Below are 13,919 nucleotides of genomic sequence, written 5' to 3'. Positions count from 1 at the left end.
GAAAGGAAAAACAGTTTTACAGGCTCTATTTTAGAAGAGATAAATAAAGTCAATCAGTCAACAACCTAGCATGATCACGAAAGGAAAACTAGTTTCAAAATATTTCATTTTCAAATAGTAAAATGTTCTTCTTGATTTGGTAACATTTTAATCTGCTTTCTTCTATTACACATACCAAAAAGGGAGAACAAAAAAAAAATTGCTGTGGTATGACAATTCAAATTTGTTCAGTGAACCAGGAATATTGCTGTCCAGTTCTCAGTGTTTAGGAGATGAGCCTGCACTGCAAATGAGGAAATCAGAGTGCTACTGCTGCTAAATATGTGAAAACCAAGTAAAATGCAGGGTAATAGCAAATCATGTGTTTGCTTCAAGAGGTTTTAATATTAATTTTACCCTGAAAAATCCTTAATGTTGTTTTAAGATGACTTTGACCAAAAAAAACCCCTTTGTGGGATTGAAGTCCCAATCCCCTCCTGACGTTTCTGCCTTACTGAGTAATTTGGGGCCCATTTATTTGGCAGAGGCAGAGACCCCAAAGGCAGGGACTTTGTAACAACAAGCAGGGAGGGATGGAACACAAAATCAGACAAACAGGGTGCATTAGAGGGACCCATGAAGGTCAGAGGAAAAGTGGAATCCAAATGCAGCGGAGCAGCCAAACTGAGCATGAAAACTGGACATTATCAGCACCCTGGTGATAACTGCTCTCTGGAACTAAAATAAAAAGTGTTATTTCATATTTGTCTTACAGCACAGCTCAGCCAAGATTAGGAAGCTATTTTGCTACTTTTGAGTCCTCAGAGTTGGAGTTACTTTACATCAATAATGTTTTTTCTTCCACCACCTTCCAAGGCCACTTCTGGTGCCCTTGAAGAACTAGAACTGGGATTTTTTTCATGTATTAAGTGTATTTTAACTGCAGCAAAAGCTGCTAAAGCCTCCCAAGACCTCCGGGTTCATCCACAGAGTGCAATAAAAAGAGTTTTTGGCACAGTGACTCACTGGAGGCCAGCACAGAGCACAAAGGCAGAGCCTGCCCGTGGCTGCAGCACCCAGGGGCGCAGCTTTGTGCAGGGATTAGCTCCCACAGGCCAGCCCTGCAATCCCAGCCAGAGCTCCAGAGCCTCCCCCAGCAGCCACAAAGGTCAGGCTCAGCTGCTCTGCCCAATTATTCCCCAGCCTGGACAAGAGCAAACACTGGCACTCACGGGCTGGACTCAATGCTGAACCGCAAAATCTGCTCAGCTTCTCTTTCTGCTTCCATTGCTGCCATTTGGAAGATTTTTGGGTGATTATTTTTTTGAAATATATTTTTTTTTCCAGGCTCACTGGGGTTGTTAAACCACCCAGAGTGGGACAAGCAGACCACAAAGGCAGCTGGACACCGAGCCTGGACTTTTAAACCCAAGAGCTGTGAAATACTAATCCTGGAGCGAGGAAAAATGGATTTGCTCAGGTTTAGGGGGCCAAAATGATCAATCAGCACACAAAGGACTCCTTCCATCACTAATGTGCTTTTGCTGGGAATAATATATGTAAGGAAAATGGAGTTTTTAACCTTTTCTCCAGAGAACCACTGCTTCTCAGAATTACTCGACGGCAGCGATGGGGATGAAGAGGAAATTCTTGTCTGTGGAGAAGATTTAGAGCTTAATCCTTTTGATGGCTTGCCTTACTCCTCCCGTTACTACAGACTGATGAAGGAGAGAGAAGAGCTTCCAATATGGCAGGAAAAATGTACTTTCATGGAAACTCTGCTTCATAATCAAATTGTGATTGTGTCAGGAGATGCTAAGACTGGCAAGAGCTCCCAGGTCAGTACAACAGACTTGGTTGGGGTTTTTTAACGTATTTTTAAAACATTTAATGAGGCGTGAATTTCAGAGTCGCTGTAACTATTGTAATCCAAGTATTAAGGCCAGAAAGGGAAAGTGAAATGCAGAAGGTGAATAAAGATTAATGGAGTCAAGTACAGATTTAAAATATATTAAACATTTTAATAACTTTCTTCAAGCCCTCAAAAAAAAATTGAAGTTACTCTGTGTTTTGGTTCTGGTTAATGCTGTATCAGGAAAGAAATACAGGGGGATTTGTCATAAGATAAAGTGACAAAACATTCACAGGGAATGAAGGATTGAAATCAGCAGGGCTGATTCTCAGGGAGAATTAATGGTCTTTCACCCTCTTCAGCCAGGAGCAAATGTTCTCTCCAGCAGCACAAAATTACTTTACAAAACTCCTGTTAAAAGAAACCACTGAAGCCACAATCTCAGCTGAGTCTAAGCTCACAAGTATCAGTCAGACTATGAAATTCTGCTTTACCAATATATAACAAGCCAGCTCTGTTGTCACAGAGAGTAGAAAAGAATTTTCAAGTAAGTGCAATCAGCCAAAATACTGTTGTTTATGACTGGGATCAGGAGAAAAATTTCTTGCAGGTAGAGCTGCAGGATAATTATTTTTTCAGGGCATCTCATATATCCTAGACTTCAATGCTGGACACTTTTAGAGATCACATTTTAAACTAGACACATCACACCTCTCCCTGAAAACTCCTATGTTCCCATAAAAATGATTCACATCCATATAATTTTTGAAGTGCCAAGTTTTTGCCCCTTGTTATTGCCTGTAATTTACACACAAAAAACTGGTCTAATAGTAAACAACTTGCTAAGAAATGTTAGCTTTTAAACTGTCCTTTAACAAGGCAAATTTTATGGAACCTTCAATAAGATGTAGCACATTGTTGGTTGGTTTTTGAACATTTCTAGAAATGTGTATAACTATACAGAAATAAATTATATGTGGCTGATGTGCCTAGGTTTAGATGTTGATTCAATGAAGGATTTAAAACCTAATACATCCATTAAAATAATATTTTAGTGCAATTTTAATTTCTCATAACAACAATACATGGATATTTTCCAGTGCTGCTGTTAGTAAATATATAAATTGAGGAGCTGCTGTGTAAGTTCCTGGAGCAGTTCAGTTTCAGTTATGTGTTTGCAGAGTAATTCATCTGAAATTACAGATATTGGCTGTGGCATTTGTCACTTTGAAATCCAGGGATATGTTTTCCATGGATATAGTCCAGCAGGGGCAGGTTTGCTGCTGAGCCAGCCCTGAACACAACTGCACTGACCTTGCTGTGATGCCTCAGGTTTAGCTTCTCTATTTTTCAGATTCTGTGCTGCTTTAGTGTGTAAGTGTAGCCTTCAAATTAGGGGCTGGTGAGCTCTCTGCACAGAGTAAGGAGACAAAATTCCTGCTCCAGCTGGGCACCAAGGACAAATGATCCAAATCTCAGCCCAGGAGCACAAACAATGTGGGCTGGAGAGAGAAAAACAAGATGGGACTTCATAATCTAAAGCTGTAATTGGACAATGAACTCCAAGATGCAAATGGAGCAGAACTGACCAAAGTGAGAGACCTGGTGACCAGTTGTCCATTTTGTGGCCATTTTGGGCTGTGCTGCCCAAGGTGGATCTATTTGAGGCCTCTTAATAAATCTCTATTTATTCTTTAGCTCTGTCCAGCCTCTGTTCTAGGTCAGCCTTCCCGAGGCAGCAGCTGCATCCATCAGCACATGCTTGCAGTGCCCCTGCTGTCACCTCCTCCCCAGACGCCCCTTCTGCAGCAAATTGCAACCAACCTGAGTCCAGCTGAGCAATTCCCAGACAAACCTTCTAATCCATGTTGAGAATTTAAGAGATTCCAAGAGCTGACATGGATGATTCCCGTGCATGGCGCAGGCCCTGTGAGCAGTGAGCTCTCAGCTTGGTTTCGCTGTTCCACGCTGCTGAGAACATTCCAGTCGTTCAGAATTCCAGTCCTGGAATGAGCTCCTAACAGCAATTAGCCTATGGGAAATTAGACTAATAATAATTAGTCCTTTATAATCTAATCAAATACAAACCCCACAGTTTGTACACCTCACCCTCTTTAAAATAAACATGTGTTTAGTCCAGAACATACTTATTAGTCTTGGGACAATGGGATAAATCCACTATCCCAATATAAAGGATTGGAAAATGTTATCATTGGCTTTGCAGTATATTCGTTTTAATTTCCTTTACTAGGCTCTTTCACAGAATTCACAGAATGACCAGGTTGGAAGAGACCTTCAAGATCAGAGTCCAGCCCAGGCCCAGCCCGTCAACTAAACCCTGGCCCCCAGTGCCACATCCAGGCTCTGTTAAACACACCCAGGGATGGGGACAGCACCACCTCCCCGGGCAGCCATTCCAGAACTTTATCACTCTATTTTCCCTGCTATCCAGCCTGTATTTCCCTTGGGGCTGTGTGCTCTGGCTGTGTCAGTGCTGCTGCAGACAGAGCCCAGCCCCAGCTGAGCACAGGCCCCTTTCAGGAGCTGTGAGAGTGATGGGGGCAGCCCTGAGTCTCCTTTTCTGCAGCCTGAGCCCCCCCAGCTCCCTCAGGGGTTCCTCTTTACAAAATAAAAATGACAGGGAAAAAAAAAATTAAATCCACGAAGCACTTTTGATAACATTGATTCGCTCAGCTCATAGCTTTGGTTTCCAAAGGAGCTGAGCGTGCTGATGACGGCGGTGCTGTGCTGTCCCCGCAGGCTCCTCAGTGCCAAGCACTGCCTGGCCCTGCAGCCCCGCGGCGTTTCCAAGAGCCCGTCCAGCCCTCACCCTGGTGTCCCGCTGTCCCCGCAGGTCCCTCAGTGCTGTGCTGTCCCCGCAGGTCCCTCAGTGGTGTGCCGAGCACTGCCTGGCCCTGCAGCCCCGCGGGGCCGTGGTGTGCACGCAGGTGCTGCCCCGCGCCGCCGTGGCGCTGGCCCTGCGTGTGGCCGATCAGATGGAGCTCGGCGTGGGCCATGAGGTGGGGTACTGCGTGCCCTTCGAGAGCTGCTGCGCGCCCGACACCATCCTCAGGTGGGTGCCAATCCCTTGGTTTTGAAAATTTAAAAGTAATAAAATGGTTATAAAAATAGTAATACAATTAGAGTAATGATAATTCGGACAATTTACAGTTATGGAAGTCCGGGTACCTTTTTCTGGGCAGGGTAAGCCCAAAAAAGGACCCACGTTAACAGAGGATTAAGCCTTAAAAACAACAGCCTGTTGCATATTCATACACCTCATCCATGATGCATAAATTCCATTCAAACACAGGATTCTGTCTGGTCAGTGTCAGCTTCTTCCTCATAATCCTAACAGTGTCATCCTGCCCGAGCGAGGCAGGAAGAAGTTAATTTCTCCTGATAATGGAGCAATAAATTCTCTTTCTCTGAAACATTCGGGTGTCCTGTGGCTGCTATCTTGGAGTCCTTTCTTTAGAAAATAAAGTATCCTACATAGCATAGTTTCTACTTTAACATTTTGTTATAACCTAAAACTATATTTAACACATTACTTAAGAGAATTAATACAGCATAACTTTCTAACACAACACATACAATATTAATTTTAATATTTGTAACAAGCCAGTCATAAAATACACATTTTTCACAGTGCCTTTGGAGGCCTTCGGGACAAGGTGTGGCTGGGGAAGCTGGCAGCACTGCAGATTTTATAAATAAAAATCAAAGCTGCTTTGGAAAGTAGTAGAATTTTAAAATCACGGTTCATTGAGGTAGAAGGGCCCCAGAGGGATCACCCAGTGCAGCACAGACACCCCAACAATCCCACTCTGGGCATCCCTGGAATGTTGTCCAAACTCCTGGACAAGTCCTTGGGGCCGTGCCCATTCCCAGCACCCTCTGAGGAAGAACCTTTCCCTAAATCCAGCCTGAACCCCTCCAGCCATTCATTCCCTCAGTCCTGGGCACCCCGAGCTCAGATCAGAGCCTGCCCTGCTCCACCCCTCACTCACGTGGAAGTTTCAGACTGCAATGAGTGAGCTCTCCTCACTCTTCTGCAGAGATTTTGTGATTAATCAATAAGCACTAAAAGGTTTGAAGGAGGCATTCTGGGGTAAATCATAGCACAGATTTAAGTGGGCAAGGTTACTGTCCATGCAAAGCTTCATTAAGCCCCTCACTAACCTCTTTTTCTTTCCCTCTGCTTTTTTTTTTTTTTTCTCTATTTTCCAGTACAGGAATGTTCATTACCAGAAGAGAACAGGAGATAATTTTTCCCAAGTAAAGTGTAAATTCAAAAGCAATGAAAAAAACATGGCTAGAAGAAGGTATATCCAGCAACAAGATGAAAACAGCATTCAGGGGGATTTTTGGGAGATAAGAAATGTACTTAATGTAGCAAGTACAGGCAGGTGACAGCAGGAACACAGGGATTCAGCTTTTGAGCCTCCTAGAAAGTTATGAGAGTTATTTTCTCTTGTTCCTTAATATGGGAGGCACAAAGTATCATATCTGGACCACAAGTTTTTTTCTCAGCCCCCGGCTTCCACTGAGGAAGAGGATACTCACTACTTCTGAAAATCAATTTCCACCACTCTTCCTCGTGCCTGTCCTTTCTCTGTCTGTGGAGAACTTCCTGCAGCTGCTCCTGTTGAGAGGGAGATGAATCCCTTCCTCTCACACATCAAAACCTGCTTCAAGAATTCCAAGTCCTGCTGAGCAACACAACAAAATTAATATCCTTTAAAAAACCTGTCAGCAGCAGGGGTAGAAGTGAGGAGGGCCTTATGGTATAAATTAATTGCTCATCTTGGTTCTGGCCCTGCCTCAAGTGCACCTTCTTTTCCTCATCCAAAGGGATTTGTTCCTAGCTCAGGAATTGTTTATGGCATTTGATGGAAGATGAACAGATGATTTCAGGGCAGGAGGATTTCTGCTTTTGCCTGGAGCATCCTTTCCACCACAGTGTCTCTGAGTGTCATTGAATCACATCAGGTTTGTAGCTGCTAGAGGAAGGATTTGAACATGGAACTGAGACTAAAAATACACCTTGTTCTTATCAAACCTTTCCTGTTGGAACAGAAAGAACCAAGCTGCCCCCAAGACACCGAATTAATTTCTTACAACAATAGTCCAAGGCTTTTGGTACTTTTGGTACTTTTTTGGTACTCTGTTGGTGGAGTGCTGTGCGTGTGTGTTGCAGGTACTGCACGGACGAGATGCTGCAGAGGGAGATGATGTCCACGCCCCTGCTGAGCTGCTACAGCGTCATCGTCCTGGACGATGTGCACCAGAGGACTGTGGCCACCGATGCCCTGCTGGGCCTGCTGAAGGGGGTGCTGGCAGCCCGGGCAGAGCTGAGGCTGGTGCTGCTCACTGCCCCCCACATGGGCAGCGCCCTGCAGGCCTTCTGTGGCAGCGCGCCCGTGCTGCGCGTGCGGGCCCGGCACCGCGCCCAGGCCGTGTTCTCCTGCAGCCCCCTCGGGGACCCCTTCGTGCCCGCCCTCAGGCTGCTCCTGGAGATCCACCACGCCCGGGAGCGGGGCGACATCGTCATCTTCCTGGCATCTGAGCACGTGAGTTGTTCAAATGATGCCTCAAGGCTTAGCTTTCGTGCTGTCCGCGTACGAAATGACTCTGAACTTCATAGAAAGTGTTAGCAGTTCGCCTCACAGCTCAGTCACACCAAACAAGCTTTGTCCAGGCCTAAAAAGTGCAAACAGCAAACTGGGGAGAGCAACCTGGGAGGATGAGACTTCATAACCTGGAGCTGGAATTGGACAATTAACCCCAGTATGGAAATGGACCAGAACTCATAAAAATGTGAAAACTCGTGACACGCCATCCAACCTTGGGTCCACCCACATTAGAAATAGAATCAATATTGTCTCCTATTTTTTAGCAAAATGCTGCACAAAGAAACTTTGATTAAAATCCTGGCTGTCCATTCCAGTCAGATATTCTGAAAGCAACAACATTTCCACATTAACCCCAGTATGGAAATGGACCAAAACTTATAAAAGTGTGAAAACTCAAAACCCAGGATCCATCTTGGGTGGAGCCTTGGCCAGGCTCTTGTACTGCCCAAGGTGTATCCTGTGAAGGCCTTTAATAAATCCCTGTTTTATTCCTTTAACTCTGTCTAGCCTCTGTCCTAGGTAGCTTGTCTGGGAATCAAGCCTGTTCTCTTTCTGATTTTAATCAGGAAATGTGTTTTTTTAATCTGACCCATAAATACCTTGCTAAGGTATTTGTAAGTCAGATTAAAAACCCGCTGTTTTAGTAGGTAAGATGGCAGATGTGCCACCAGGTTTTATAATTTCAGGCTTTTCCTTGAAAGAAGTCATGGCATACGTAACACTGTGTTTAATACACATAAAATATCTATATAACACATAAATATTGGGTAGAAAGTATATATTTGTTGCAGGTTTAAAGAAAGGCCACCATCCTTTTGCGTGATGCAAAAAGCTGTAGAAGCAGCACAAGGGCAGGGATTTACCAACCTGTCCCCACAGTTTGTGTTATCCCTGTTGGGTGGGAATGGACACACGGACACAGCTCCAGCCTCCAGCAATGCCCCACAGCACAAGGGGGCTTTACCTTCAACCTCCCAAGGAGATTTTTCCATTTGGATTCTTCTTCCCAACCGTTGTGTGCACAGCAGCAGGAGGAAAATGTCACTCCAGAGGTGTGGCAGAAAATCCAGGAATCTGCACAGGCCTGGCCATTCTGAATAGTGACACCTTTGAATCTCTGTAGGCAGCAGTGGCTCCCTGAATTCACTGCACCAGCAAGTCCTTTAGAGCTGTCAAAGTAACCTCACAATCAAATCAATATTGCAGTATTTGTGATTATTATTATTATTTTCCTGATAATGATCCCCAGTCTTCCACTGTGTGTCATTAAATCTGCTTTAGAGCAACAAAATCCCCAGGAAATAATGACTTTTCACAGCAAAGATAATTTAGCACAAGCTACCCAGGTAGTGTTTGTTGGTTTTTGCTGTTAAAAGGGGGATGGATATGAAACACTTTTAACAATGTCAATAATCAGTTTTTAACCTTATAGGCATCAGTTTTACAACTGATAAAGTAATGAATTCTCTGTGTTAGTCCCCTTATTTACAACAGATAATGTCAGAGAAAAAACACACTCTCTTTCCATTTCAAAAGTTTCATTTCTGCTTAAAAGGGTTTTTTGACAGATAAATTCCCCACAAAACTAGAATAGGAGTTTCTTTGTTGCCAAGAAGAGATCACTCATTTTTCTCTCTCACAATGAACAGAACACTCATTATGGACCAGAACATCCCATGAATTCTTGTTGAACTGTGATTTAAAGTTTCATAGTGGTAATGGCTCACTGTTCCCAAGCACTCAGCTGTCTTTTAAACTAAACAAAAATATGAATTAACCAAGAACATCAGGATTTATGAGCTGCCCTGCTGCCAGCCTTGCTCTTAGATGTCACTCTTGTATCTTTATAACAATTTTTATGGAGCACTTTCAACCTCTAACTGCTGGAAATGTGGTGTCGCTCTCAAAGAGAAACTCAGTCTGGCTTTTCAATTTTGCAAAACCTTTGCTAATAAAAATGCTTTTAAAAAAATTCCCTTTCAGGCTGAGGAAGGCCATGAATTATTTTTGTATGTCTTTCAAAAAATGGTGCAGAACATAAATGGTTTCTTATTAACCCCCCCCAACAACAAAACACTAAAACCACAACAAAAAGCTTTTACAATTCATGTCCAACCTCTGGATCTATGAATTGCTTTAAAGGTGATGTTCCATCAGCATAAGTTAGGACATTTTATTGACTATTAAATTTTTATGGAGTTTAATAATCATTGGGGGTAAAAATTCAAACCTTTACAATAAGTACATCTTCTCCAATATAATAATTAAGGGAAAGTAGGGAGGTTTCTGCATATTTTGATCATTTTATGTGATGCAATTGGACTAAGAATATAACAATTTTGTAAGGAAAAAATGTATTTCTCTTGATTCCAGGACATTGAGAAAGCTTATCAGATGATCAGACAGGAACAACCCAATTTAAACCCTGACCTTGGAGAGCTCATCCCCATCCCTTTGTACCCCACAAAACAAGACCTGGCTCCCAAACTCCTTCAAAACAAGCAGAAATGCTGCCAGAAATACAGGAGGAAAGTGCTGCTCACCACCAGCTCTGGAGAGCCTCTGGTCTGGACCAAAAACGTGACTTTTGTCATCGATGTGGGTGTGGAGACAAGAAAGGTCAGTGAGGGGAAGCAGAGACACTTTGTCCAAAATAAACCCTGCAAAAGGGCTTTTTCAGGGCATGGGAGAGGGAGTTGTGCAGCTCAGATTAATGCAAATAATCTCTAGAGGATCGTGTGGTTCTCTCTTCTTTCACAGCACGGGTTCTATGGTGTTTTTAACGTGCAAATTAATAGAATTTAAATCGTTTTCATGGGCATCTCATGTGAAAACCAAGCAAGAAATCACAGTTACTTCCCAGATTCAATCAGGAATTGAATTTTTGAAGTTTCTAAAAGCAGATGAACACTTCCAGTTGAAGTTGCCACTCATTTGGGCACCAAACCCATGACAGATTGTTTGCAAAATAAATCCCACCTGAGTCTGGCCTATCAGTCATGAATCTCTCTTCAGTATTTTATACATAAAGCAAAATAAAATCACTTCTTAGACACCTGTTGGTAGATCTGGTTTAGGAGATTATTCTTATCCCTTATTTAATTATTTAGTAATTGCCCTCACAGGGAATCTCTTTTTTTTCAAGCTGCTTGTGCTCCTCCTGGCCATGTGCTCCCTTCCAAATACTGCAATTTATCTAATTGCATTAGAAACACCTAGATAAATTAACTAATTTATCTAATTGATTGATCTAATTCATACTTAACCTTTTCCAGTTCATTCTAAGTTTGACTTCATTTTTTTGTTTTCCACCCTGGGAAGGATTAGTACAGCTGCAAAAAAAAAAAATTAAAAAAAAAATCTCATTTGTTTTATTTCTACAAAACTGAAGTCCTAAGGGGTGAGTAACTGTGTAGGAACATGAACTGGAGATCTGCACCACTACAGGTTTTGTAACTGTCCTGGTTAAAATAAAAATTCCAGTGACAGGCAAAAGAAACAATGTGATACATTTCCTTTCTATAGCACAAGGTGGAATAACCAAAATTGGAGTTAAGTGTTCCCAACACTTTGGAGCAGGGATCATTAATCCTGATTGCCCTTGCAAGAAGTTCTGGGAAAAGCTTGTGAACTACCAGTACTTTTCATTTCCACTGTAAAAATCTGTCATTTTAAAAGGTTTTTAACTGGGAATTATGAACTGACTCAGTCTCAAGGCAAGTTTAAAAAAGTTACAGTATTTTTTTTTTGCCAGGAAGAAGAGCCCAAAAGCAATTTTCAATTAGACCATGCTTATTTCAATTAGACCATGTTTATTTCAATTAGACCATGCTTATTTCTTAAACTTATTCCTACAACTGCAGTTTTCTTGGGTGGCAGAAATGAATTTCACTGCCATGGTGACCTGAAGCCCAAAGTACAATTCAACAAATTACAAATGTTGTGAAATTAAAATACAAATCAGTGGGAACAAACCAGATCCAACAGTGCTGATGTTTATCAAGTCACCTCTATCAGTGATGCAATTTTTACCTTTAATTCCATTCTTTTGTTCAGTGCTGTGATATTCCTCCCTCACCAGTTCAAAATCCCCTTCAGCCAAAGCCAGCTGAGCACAGAGGGAACAGGAAAAGTTCAGTGCAGAGCAAAATCTCCCACCTGAGCCTTGCAGCTGGGGTAAATCAGCAATTCACCTGCAGGAAAGGAAATTTGTGCCCTGCACTGAAGGATATATATATATATATATTTTAATTTTTATCTTTTTTTATCAGCTTTCTGTCATCAGATAGTGTTGGCTCAGAAGGCAGGAGTAGAGAGCTGCCTTATCCTGGCAGTTCTATGTCTTGCTGGACACCACAGGCTTGTGGCCAGAGCAGTGAATCAGCCCCTCAGCCTAATCCAAATAAAGCAAAATTAAGATAACTGTAAAACATGGCCTCATATATCTCCAATGCAGCCCTCATCTCCTGTAATTTCAGCATTAAGACAAAAATCTGGAGCTAGGGAGCAAAATGCTGTCAGAAAAGGTTGGGATTCTGTCACTGCAAGAAACAAATGATATTTTCTGATGTTTTTCTTGATGATAGCATTTTCTGCTTCAGTAAGGTGCTTTTCTTCAGGGGGGAAAAAAGACATTTATCTCAGAGCACACTTGGAGTGACTGCAGAACATCTGTCAGTTTGTCAGGGTGCTGAGTGCTCTCCTTCCCAAGCTGCTGAAACCAAAAGAAATGAAAGCTGTTCCTACCCTTTCTGTGAAATGACCTAGAGAGAAATTGAGTACAGACCATTCATATTTTTGCAGCCCTTGTGTACTTGTCTGATGCTTGGTGTCTCTTTCATTTAAAGGTGTACAATCCTAGAATCAGAGCAGACTCTGTTCTGACCCAGCCTATCAGCCAGAGTCAAGCAGAGGTGCATAAACAAATTCTGGGCATGTCTCCATCAGGTAGAAATATTAGCTCAAAATTTCAATCCATTAGCTGAAATTTATTAATACAACCAACGTGGCAACGTGAGGATGAAGCATTTTAAAAAAGGTAATTTTCCTGAATTCTCTTCCAGGGAAAATCTTCTGCTTGTACCCTGAGGAATTTACACACAAGGAAATGAAGGCAGAAATTCCAGCCAAAGTTCAGGAATCCAACCTCACCAGCTTGGTGCTGTTCCTGAAGAGGATGGACATAGCAGGCTTTGCTCACTGTGACTTCATCAGCAGCCCAGGTAAGAGGATTCTCCAATTTCTCATATTTTTATCATTATTTTAGAAGTTTTTTCCAGGTTAATTTTGCCCTATCACTCACAAGATTGTTTTTTATTTAAAGACTTGTAATAATATCACCCTGCTTTTCCCACTTACCTGCTACAGCAGTTCTCAGCTCAACAGCACTTTGAAAAAACACCATAAAGTATCTGAATGGAATTGGAATGCTAAAAAAAAAAATCAATATTCCAAGTATCTCTTCATCTAGGTTACATATTATTTTCCTGTAACCCACAAAGAAAATTTGTGCCCTGTTGTACAAGGTATTGTACAGATATCCAATGGAATACATTCCTTTAATCAAGAGTTTACAAGCCCAATAAAGCAGTGCTGTTACCTGGGGGATGTGTGTGGAGGAAATGAGCTTCCTCCTTATCCTGCAGCATCTCCCACCTCAAATTTACAATGGGCTGTTCCTTAGGGCAATATTCCTTATAAAATAAACCCAAATACACTTTCAATACCAACCAGGGGAAACACTGAATTTGAGGTAAGAGAATAAAGGAAGTTGCTTTTTTTTTTCCCCTGACTTTATAATTGAGGTTTTTTTCTGTAGGATATTTTCCTCTGTTCTGGCTTATCACAAACCCCAAATGCCACTGCAGGTTCTTTGAAACCCAATAAAGTGAGGGAAATAGCCCTGATTTCAGCTTTGGGGATTGCTGGCTTCATTCTTGAAAATTTTCCAGTGCAATCAGGAACATTTCTTGTATTATCTTGCCTTTCCTCGTGCACATACACAAAATTGGAATGATCTCTTCTATGTTATTAATCAGTAATAAAGTGCTAATTCTCACTGTTGGCTGTTGCAATAGATGGTTAAGTGGAATTTTAAAGAAAAATTTATTCTGTTTTTCCCTTGTGTGTTGTTTAGCAGAAACATGCCTAAAAGAAATAGGGAAAAAGCATGACCAGTCTGATGGTAATTAATTCAAAACCAATGAGAATTGGAGTATTTTGGCCTTGTGTCATCTCCTGTGCTGAACCCACAAAATCTGCATGGAAAATGCTTATGGAATAATTTGCTCCCACTCAAATTTAAAACATATTTTACTATTTAAAAATATACTAAAACATTTTAATGCTTTTCCTGGATATGAAGAAAGTTGGTCTTGAACTGTAGGAGGAATTAATAGAATTATATGAGGGAAAGCATTTGGCATTTTTGGATTTAAAGGGGACAGCAT

General features: G+C 41.9%; 1 protein-coding gene across 1 annotated transcript in view; it reads left to right on the top strand.

Annotated features, from left to right (window-relative positions):
- Positions 1-1,547: 1,547 nt before the first annotated feature.
- DHX32 (DEAH-box helicase 32 (putative)) overlaps positions 1,548-13,919 on the top strand; it is a 24,061-nt gene continuing 11,689 nt past the window's right edge. Inside the window, exons 1-6 of the mRNA XM_074544201.1 lie at positions 1,548-1,817; positions 4,714-4,904; positions 7,035-7,407; positions 9,844-10,089; positions 12,318-12,417; positions 12,534-12,692. Coding sequence (XP_074400302.1) covers positions 1,548-1,817; positions 4,714-4,904; positions 7,035-7,407; positions 9,844-10,089; positions 12,318-12,417; positions 12,534-12,692 — 1,339 coding nt within the window. The remainder of the gene's footprint in view (positions 1,818-4,713; positions 4,905-7,034; positions 7,408-9,843; positions 10,090-12,317; positions 12,418-12,533; positions 12,693-13,919) is intronic.

Source organism: Zonotrichia albicollis, chromosome 7, assembly GCF_047830755.1.
Source record: "Zonotrichia albicollis isolate bZonAlb1 chromosome 7, bZonAlb1.hap1, whole genome shotgun sequence".
Lineage (NCBI taxonomy): Eukaryota > Metazoa > Chordata > Aves > Passeriformes > Passerellidae > Zonotrichia > Zonotrichia albicollis.
The sequence above is the reverse complement of the archived record's forward strand: the minus strand, read 5'-3'. Positions and strand labels throughout refer to the sequence as shown.